Source organism: Xyrauchen texanus, chromosome 8, assembly GCF_025860055.1.
Source record: "Xyrauchen texanus isolate HMW12.3.18 chromosome 8, RBS_HiC_50CHRs, whole genome shotgun sequence".
NCBI classification, from domain to species: Eukaryota; Metazoa; Chordata; class Actinopteri; order Cypriniformes; family Catostomidae; genus Xyrauchen; species Xyrauchen texanus.
The window spans coordinates 23,321,070-23,330,974 of record NC_068283.1 but is presented as its reverse complement, the minus strand read 5'-3'; the positions used below and the strand labels follow the sequence as shown (position 1 = coordinate 23,330,974).

Here is a 9,905-nt window from a genome sequence, read left to right as displayed (position 1 = left end):
CCCACTCTCTGACTCTTACATTTAAATGGGATGTTTATTGCTATTGTGCCTTTTAGACTTCTACAATTGTGTTCTGGTGTTTCTTTAGAATATTTCATGTTTTTTCCTTATTAACTCACCAAGACTGATTGGGTCAATTTTCTGAACATCATATAGGCATCACTGAAATATCATACATCAAACTTGTGTTAGAAAAGTCAAGTAATTTTCTTATAATGTATGACCCCTTTAAGACAATTTATTGTTTACGGTAACAACAAAGAAAGTGGGACATGGGTTGTGGTAGACTATTGCATCTGTAAAATCAATGCACATTCACAAACCTGCTGTTTTCACAAGTAGAAGGAGGTTTGGGTTAACCGAGAGTTGGTCACATGGATGTTTTGTGAAAAATTCACAGACATAAAGCCCTGTGTCTGTATTTCTTAAATTAAAAAGTCTCGTTGACTGCACGTGAATTCAGTTGTTCAGAGATCTTGACGCGACCCTCAATCTCTGGATCGGCTCTCATGCTTTTATCTTCAAAGATGTTCATCACATATAGACATATTTCTGGAAGCCAACTCAAATAATGAGACTTCCCCATCCCTGCTGTGGGAGACCCTTAAGGCCTACCTGAGAGGGGAGATTATCTCCTATAATGCCTCTCTCCACAAATCCCGAATGGCTAGACAACTAGAATTATCGAATCTCATCTCAGAAGTAGATAAAGTCTATGCTAACACCCCAACTCCAGATCTGTATAATAAACAGATGATGCATCAGGATGAATTCGACATGCTCTCAACTGGGCAAGCAGAACGAGCTCTATTAAAGGCAAAGCACATGTCCTATGAACATGGAGAGAGGCCAAGTAGAGCCCTTGCACACACTCTGAGACATATATTTGACACTCCTGTTATTGACCAAATTAACTCTGAGACGGCCCACTATCAGACCCTTTGGATATTAACAAAATGTTTTACGACTTCTATTTAAAATTATACGCATCTGAACACCCCATTGATCTGGGATTAATGGATACTCTCTTTGAAGGCCTGCATATTCCTGCTGTAACTGAAAATTCTAGAGAATCCTTAGATACCCTGGATGAACTAAACAAGGCTATTGCATGTATGCAGAGTGGGAAGGGTCCAAGCCCGGATGGCTTCCCCACTGAATTTGATAAAACTGAGCCCTTTACTCAAAGCTGTATTTGATGATGGTTTTGACTCGTTGAGCCTCCCTCCAACCTTACGTCAGGCATCAATATCCCTGCTTTTAAAAAAGGGCAAAGATCCCCTTAATTGTTCCTCCTACCGTCCAATAAGTCTTCTTAACGCCAGGATGACGTTAAGATACTGGCTAAAGTGCTGGCGCTCCATCTTGAGTCTATTTTGCCCCCCTCATATCCCCTGACCAAACAGGATTCATAAAAAATAGACATACATTTTTTAATGTTAGGCGTGTATTTAATATTCTTTACACATCGTTATCATCATCACAGTGTTCAGAGATACTTTTATCCTTTGATGCTGAGAAAGCCTTTAATCGTGTGGAGTGGGGTTACTTGTTTTATGTTCTCCAGCGGTTTGGTTTCGGGGATACTTTTATTTCCTGGGTCAGATTGTTGTATACCTCTCCTCTAGCCTCAGTTAGAACTAATGATGTGTATTCAGTGTATTTTCCTCTAGGCAAGGGTGACCTCTATCCCCATTGCTTTTTGCATTGGTGATGGAGCCCCTTGCAATATTCTTTTGGCAATGTACAGATATTAAGGGGGTCTTTAGAGCCAACCGGGAACATAAAATCTCATTATATGCGGGTGATGTTCTTCTCTTTATATCTGATCCTCTCACATCAATCCCACATATTCTTAATACTCTGGAAGAATTCGGTAGATTCTCTGGCTATAAACTCAACCTTGACAAAAGTGAGCTCTTGCCAATTACAACAGCAGCCAATCAAATCTCCTTCCATGCACTACCATTCAAAGTAATAAATAATAAGTTCAGTAATCTTGGTGTGTCTGTTAGGTCTCACTCTCAGTTGTTAAAGGCCAATTTTACTCCGCTTCTGAAACAAACTCAACAAGATCTTATCCCCTGTCCTTAGCTGGGCGAATTAACACAAAATGAATAACCTCCCAAAATTCTTATATTTATTTCAGTGCATACCATACTTCCTTAAGAAGGCATTCTTTAAAAGGTTAGATAGTCATATTTCATCTTTTATTTGGAACAATAAAATGCCTAGGATCCGGAAACTATTTTTACAAAGGCGGGATGGCTTTACCAAATTATTTTATATATTATTGGGCTGCAAACATCAAAAGCCTATTGTACTGGCTATGGGATACATCTACCCTGGATATTCCCGCCTGGCTACACATTGAAACCAGCTGTCGGATTTCACTTTCTGCTCTTTTGTGTTCATCAATTCCCTTGCATACACCCCAGACTTGCTGGTACCCTGTGGTGCTACACCTTAAAAATGTGGTCCCAGTTTAGAAAACACTATGGGTTAGTCTCCATGACTATCTTTGCACTGATTGTAGCCAATCATCTGTTCCCAGCTTCCCTTATGGACAACACATTTGATCAGTGGCTCAAGAAGGGGATTTTGAATATTAAGATGTTGTTTAAAGGGGACATTTTCATGTCATTTGACCAACTTAAGCATGAGTTTGCTTTTCCAGCACATCATTTTTTTCATTATTTACAAATCAGACATTTTATACGGAATCAGTTTACTCAATTTCCTTCTCCACCAGCAAAGACATTTCTGGATTCACTCTTAGAAATTAACCCTGAGGTTAAAGGAATAATATCCAGGCTTTATACAGCTATATTTGATATGGAAGGCCCCTCACTCTCAATAATATAGGGAAAACTGGGAGGGGTAATTGGGGACGGGCATAACTGCTGATCAATGGACTAAAATACTTCAAAGAATTCACACATCATCTATTTGTGCAAGACATGGACGGTATTGCACAAAAGTAGAATTAAGAAAGCCAGGATAACAGAACAGTCGCGGCTTGACCTTGTTTAATCAGTGCATCCTGGCTTAATCCGTTGCACGTTTGTTGAGCCAGGATGAGAACGCGCGGATATGTCAAGCCAGGTGTATATAGTTTGGATAAATGCACGTTCACGGCATTCTTAAAAAGATCACGAAATCGATCACAACAGAATCACCGATGCAAAAATGGACAAAACCCGTGCGGCATACTTTTCGCCTAATGAGCAACAGCTTCTTATGGAAACGTATGAAGAAGTGAAACATATGTAAAAAAGGCAATACAGCTGCTGTAATAAAACAAAGAGAGAATGCCTGGCAAGCAATAGCGGACCGATTGAATGCGTAAGTAGTCCAAATAACCAGTGCTCCACTGAAACCCTCATAATTACAATTCAAGGAGTTACTAGTCATTTTCAAAAATAATTGTATACTTTGCCTTAAATGTGACCAGTGGACATGCATTTAACCAACTGATTTAACATGAAGAATAATTGCAAACACTTACCCACTATGTGCATCATGATCTATTTAGTTTCTTTTATGTCTATAATCTGTTTAATCTTTTTACTCTTATCTATTTGTATGTAGGTTTTGTTTCTAATTGATTTGATGTAATCTATAATCAGATAATTTGCTCTATTTTTATCCATCTAATCTATTTTCTCATTTGTATCTATCTATTCATCTTAAAGAACAAACATGTCTGGCCAAAAAAGGACTTGGCAGCAAGTCAAGATTAAATACAAGAATATTTTGCAGGCTGGTAAGTGACTTGTTTGCTGACATTTTTTTTGTCTGTGCTGATTTTAGCAATAAAAAAAGTCATATATCTGGTATGGGGGGTGGCCCTCCAACCCAAGATTTCACCACAGCAGAGGAGCTGGCCCTGGACTTAAATAAAGGGAAGCCAGTGATTGAAGGGATCCAGGGAGGGACAGCCACTGACTCTGGCCCAACACTGGCCTCTTCATACAAGGTACATTATTGCCATACTACTGCACATGGAAAATATTGAAATCCAATATATTTTGCTATGTGGACTGTGTGACTTTGCCTTACCTTGCAGTGGCTGGCAACACCCTTACACTTTTGGAGCCACCAGACTATGATTCGCCGGTGAGTACTCTTTATTAAATCATAGGCTTTGCATGTCCTGTCAAAAATATCAATACAAGTATTGAATATGGCAGAGGGAAGCCACATCTACAGCAGTGGAGTGCACTTCTGTCGATGATGAGACTGTGTCGCTGGACTCCAGAAGGCTCGACGTATCATGTCAATTTTGTGGAAATGGACAAATTTTTTTTAAGTTCATATAGATAAGTCAGGGAAGTGGTACTAATAGAAAATATCATTTGTTACAGGATCCTGACACTGGGCAGCCTGGTAACATGGTGAGTATTGCCTAAAGTAAATTTACATTATGCAAAAATTCTGCTATGCTAATGAAAAGGTGTTCACAGAATTCACAAACTATCAGATATCTCTACACAACGCATCTTAAGAGACGGATCAAGCAGTCAGAAGTCAAGATTGATGTGAACAAAAGAAAGCTGCAGGACATGGACCTTGAGATGCAAATTAAACGCAAGACACTGAGGAAACTAGAAAGAGAAGTGACTTCAGTTCATACTGTAACCATGACTGTAACACAATGTATTAATCATAATTTTTTCTCTCCAAAGCTCCAAGCTGACAAGTAATAACAGCAAAATAATAAAATAAAAATATTCCAAAACCATTGTGGTCTTGTAACTTTTTTTTTTTTATGAATGTCAAGTACACGTTATAGTTATTGATCCAGTGAAGTGGAACTAGAATTTGTGAAGATAACCACAGTGTGTGCTACCGATGCCAAATAAAATGCATGTACACATGAAAAAGTTATATAGCCTACATTATCCTTTATTAAGGGATGGGCTAAATCAAAACTAAATTAACTGAAATAATTTGCAATGTATTGTTCTCTAACAAGTCTACCATTTCTGTTATCTGGGAATATGGCAGCATTGTCCCAATCAACATCCAAAGCAACTCTGGGAGCCCTTTCTTTTCTTAGGCTGGCAATATTGTGCAGCACTGTGCAGGCAACAGTCACATCACATGCTCTGTCTGGGGAGGCCCTCAGGTGGTGCAGGCACTGAAATCGTGATTTCAGAAGGCTGACGGTCATTTCAATTCGAGCCCTGGTTTTGGCATGGTTGTAAGCTTGCTGTGCTGGGGTTTGGGGGTCTGTAAGGGGAGTCATCAGAAATGTCTCACAGGCATAGCCTTTGTCCCCCAGCAGCACACCAGAGAACTCACCTGTGAATACAAAACATAATTCTTACAAGTACTGTACTCTTGATGTTCAAGGTGCTTAAAAAAAATGAGGTGGCTTACCTAGAGGGAGTCTCTGGTAAATTCTACTGGCCCGAAAGATTCTGGAGTCATGGACTGAGCCAGGCCACTTTGCCTCTAAATTTGTGATAAGGCAGTCAGCATCACAGATCATCTGTAAAAATATATAGCCTATTAAGGTCACTTAATGCACAGAATAATTATGTAGCTGACAGTAACCATAACTCATTCTTACCTGAACATTGACACTGTGGAAGGATTTCCCGTTAACATAATCTCCCTCATGTGCCCCTGAGGGGCGTTGGATACGAATATGGGTGCAATCCACTGTACCAATTACATTAGGAAAAGCTGTAACACAAAATAATGTGTCATACTGTGACTGTGCTAACGTAACATTTTGTAGTAATCTGTTATTATTCGTGTTACCTGCAATCTTGTAGAACTCCTCCTTGATATGGATGAATCTTCTGTGACCAGGGAAGGTGATAAATATATGCACAAGAGATTTCAATGCCAGACTTACATTTCTTATTGTGCGGCAAATAGTGGCTTTATTGAGGTTTTCTGCATCACCGACAGAATACAGAAACATGCCACTTGCAAAGAATCGCAGTGCTACGCAGACCATCTGTGGGACAGTGAGAGCATGGCTCCGTGCTGTATGTTTGGACCCAGCAGCCTACACAAATATCTGATGCCATCACCTGAGAATCTGTACCTCTCAGTCAGATATTCGTCAGAAAATCCCAGCTTAATCCCTTATCTTGCTTTTGTGCAATACCCATATGGTCTTATTCAATTCTAGATTATACATCAGCTTTAAATGTCAAGCTTTCAAAATATTTCCCTGGGGTTAGCCGCATTTGTAATAGATGCAAGCAAGCTCCCGGCAGTCTCTATCACACATTTTGGTCATGTCCAAGTCTGACAAAATTTTGGTCCTCTATTTTTTAGGTTTATTCAGAGATTACAGGTTTGGCTCTTCGACCCTGTCCTTTTCTCTGGCTTTTTGGTGTGCCATCAAATGATACTGTCCAGCAAAAAGCACAATTAAACAGCATAGCCTATTCTCTCTTGGCAAGGCGTCTCATTCTTTTAAATTGGAAGAACGACCACCTTTGGCAGGTGGATTTGCAACATCACCATCTTTCTTAAGATTGAAAAGATGAAATATACACTGAATGGATCCAAGGGAAAATTTGATGTGGTGTGGCAGCCTTTTATTTCATTTGTAGAACGGTTGACCATGCCTCTTGACTCTGGATAACGTGTATTGTGCTGTAAATAGATAACTACTCTGTGGACTCTAATAGTCTCTTTTTTTATTTACTTATTACTATTTACATTTGTGTTACATTGTTGCTTTCTCCCATGCATTCCTGTCTGTGCCTTTTCTCTGTTGTGTTTGTGTATTTTTCATAATTTAATAAAAATACATTTATTCAAAAAAAATGTTCATCACCCTTTCTAAATGAGTAAACCATCTCAGGTATAGCACCACTGGTTGTGATTTTCAGTGTTGTGCCATACAAAAACATGTCCACCGATTCACCTTCAAGCCTTTGAATGTTATGGAAATCTTGATATGCTGAAAAGTCTGGACAATTTATATAGAAGAATAAAACATATTTTTACAAGTATATAACATAATCATGGCCAATTTATTTTATGTGTAACATGTAGAACAAATATATTAAAGCCGTTGTCACTCAAATAGAGCCTAATTAGACACTTGTACAAATACATACAAGCCTACAATAAATGTAATCTGATGTTAGGGCTCCAAGACTTTACTGAAGTCTTCCCTAATATCACTAAATTAAATGTAAACCTAGAAATAATACTATGAAATTGAAGTAAAACATTTGGGATTACATTCATTTTCTGAAATTGAAAGTTTGTTCTTGGAGACTGAACTGATACTTTTAAAGCACATGGTAAACATTCTAAAGGTATCCAATTTTTAGTTCAGATTAACATACCTAAAATCTGCTCCAATAAGATCCAAAGAAATAAGTATGCTCTCATGGTGTGCTTAAACGTTCATCTCTCCTTTAATACACAGTTGTTCAGTCTGCTTCATCTAGTAATAGGACTGTTCTTTTCATCTGAACCTAAGCTCCACCTAAGCACAGGAAATTAATCAGACAGACACAGCGGTTATAGTAGTGTTTTTGTGTCAAGTATTGTAGACCATGGAGTGTCAATCCCTTCAGAATTAAAAGCAAGTGAAAGTGAGATCTTTTGCTACTTTTCTGTTACTTGTACTTTTCTTGTGAAAGTTACTTGTTATTCAAACATGGAAACATTCAATTTATTGTTATTCCATAGTATTTTCCATTTAAGGTCCATATGCTGCATACCATTAATCTCTGACCTCTGCAGTTGTACAGAAGTCCCATTACTGGAAAGATTTCTATAGTGTGGTACTCTTTGATGATTTTAAAAATAAACCACCTAATTATCTGAAGATGCATCTGATCCGTGAGCACTTGGCTCAATCCAATTAATTAAACTTTTTTTTAATAAAAATAAAAACATGTAATTAATTAGTTTACCACAGTCTATCATTTTCTATCTGCTTGTACAAACCTGACAATTGTATTGCAGCACTTCTCATTATTGCCTCAAGATAAAATCACTTATGCTGTACTCTTGTAAGTTGTTTTAGATAAACGTGTCTGCTAAAAAAAAAAAAAAAATACATTAGCGTCAAGTTGTTTCTACATTTACCTTGGTGTTTTCAAGAACCAATCCAAGGATAAAATAAATACAGGATCCAATATACAAAGAAAACCGTTGGTTTTGAGAGACCTTTATTGTATTTAAACAAGACAAAAAGTAAAGGTGGCGACAAGTCTTATCTGTGCTCTAATGGTGTAAAAAAAAAAAAAAAAAACACACCCTGTAAAGCAACAGATGGATCATGGGCAATTTCTATACAACTTTATATTTCTTTACAAAATCAAACAGATCAAAAGTATATATATTTCAATTGTTTTCCCCATATAAATGAAAAGAGCAATGAGGACTGAGAGATTGAGGACTACAAGATGTAAACTTACCAAAGAAACCTTCTGGAGACCAGGCAAAGAAACCAGTTGGCATGCAGCACGTAGATAAACAACGGCTCTTGCTTTTAATGAAAACTACCCATTAACAGTGGGTAAACACGGAAATTTACAAACCTAGAATAATTAATACTTACTCTAACCTGTAAATGAGGTCCTGGATAACATTTTCCTTAATAACCAAGGGTAAATGACAGATAACAGACAAACAGGGTGGATAGAGCAACAAATATCTAAACATTTATAAAAATAAAAAAAAAACATTTCAGAACACAATACCACCTGATTCTTATGCTTTGCTTAAAACCAAATTAACCATTGAAGTAGTTCTGTAGATAGAAACCAGTCATTTACACCATTATCTCCCCTCAACACATCATGTAAAGAAAATCAGTTTCTTCAAAACCAGTAGATAGATTGTAAATGAAAATGTAAAACTACGCATTTTTGAATAGCTATTGTTCAGCCACTTCTGAGAAGTTTAATTATGAAACTGTAGTATGCTTTATCAAAACAAAATATGGCATCAAATAGGGAAAAGTTAAACAATATACTGTATATCCAGGTGTTTCATATTAACCTCTAAGAACAGCATTTGTGAAAGGTTGTCGATTACCACACCTGATTATTTAACCTCATTCCTCAGTATACATAAATTAATGGGAAACATGTTAATGCTCTTAAAGCTGAAGTGTGTAATTTTTTGTGTGTTAAAATACTTTCTCTTATCGCAGCTTAATATGCAGACCACTATAAACACTGTGGAGCTAAACAGATCAAAATTCCTCTGTTTTGAGCAAGCCATCCATACAGCCACAATAACATTGACTGTGTGTGTGTGGTGGGATTGTTCAATCAACTGCAGACAGGTGGTATATTCAGAAAACTGTTTGAAAACAAACGTTTCGTTCTAGGTTGTGGGATTACGTTTTTAATTAAGTAATTCTTGTGAAGGCAGTTTACAGAACTGAACTCCATGCCACTAGCAGATGCAAGGATGGCAGGTGATTCCATCACACCACTGTCATGCTAATATGCAACAGTGTGAAGTTGCATATTTAAAATTTCTTGCATATTTGCCCACTTGCCAACTAGGCTTCCACTATAAATATTGTCTCCTACCAGTTTCCAATTTGTTTTTACAAACCAAATGACAAGCTGAAAATATTGTCTGCGGTAATCGACAGCATGCCACAGATAACACCCTGAAATATTCCTTTAATATGCAAGTCAAACATATTGGTGTACATCTAACATGTTGGCAAAAACTATTTGACTCCCTTGAAATAAACAAAACTGAGGGCCATCGCCAAACTTGCACCATGTTTGGGGACATTTGTATTCAACAGCTATTAGCCGTGATGCCCCTTCGAGTACAGAAAGTATAAAGAGAAAATTTGAGACTTGCCTCAGCCTGTGCAGGGCAACACTGAGACTCTGCCTCAGCCAGTCCCATGGCATTGCTACAAGGAGAAGAGAGATTCTCAG

The 9,905-nt window shown here is 37.7% G+C and overlaps 1 protein-coding gene across 2 annotated transcripts; it reads right to left on the bottom strand.

Annotated features, from left to right (window-relative positions):
• Nucleotides 1–4,823: 4,823 nt before the first annotated feature.
• LOC127647324 (putative nuclease HARBI1) lies at nucleotides 4,824–9,876 on the bottom strand. Of its 2 annotated transcripts, XM_052131492.1 has the most exons (4): nucleotides 5,773–9,876; nucleotides 5,579–5,694; nucleotides 5,386–5,497; nucleotides 4,824–5,307 (listed from the first exon to the last, which is right to left on the bottom strand). In XM_052131492.1, exons 1-4 carry the CDS (start codon nucleotides 5,972–5,974, stop codon nucleotides 4,940–4,942), a joined length of 798 nt encoding a protein of 265 aa, XP_051987452.1. In that variant the 5' UTR covers nucleotides 5,975–9,876; the 3' UTR covers nucleotides 4,824–4,939. The 2 variants fall into 2 exon arrangements, with proteins under 2 accessions (XP_051987452.1, XP_051987451.1); XM_052131491.1 differs by having other exon boundaries at nucleotides 5,579–9,876.
• Between the last annotated feature and the right edge of the window lie 29 nt (nucleotides 9,877–9,905).

Excerpts from the sequence above, each read along its gene's own strand:
- LOC127647324 (XM_052131491.1), bottom strand. The coding sequence starts at position 5,974 with ATGGTCTGCGTAGCACTGCGATTCTTTGCAAGTGGCATGTTTCTGTAT. Across the intron at positions 5,498-5,578 it reads TCCACAGTGTCAATGTTCAG|ATGATCTGTGATGCTGACTG; the intron begins GTAAGAATGAGT and ends ATATTTTTACAG. Across the intron at positions 5,308-5,385 it reads TTACCAGAGACTCCCTCTAG|GTGAGTTCTCTGGTGTGCTG; the intron begins GTAAGCCACCTC and ends TTGTATTCACAG.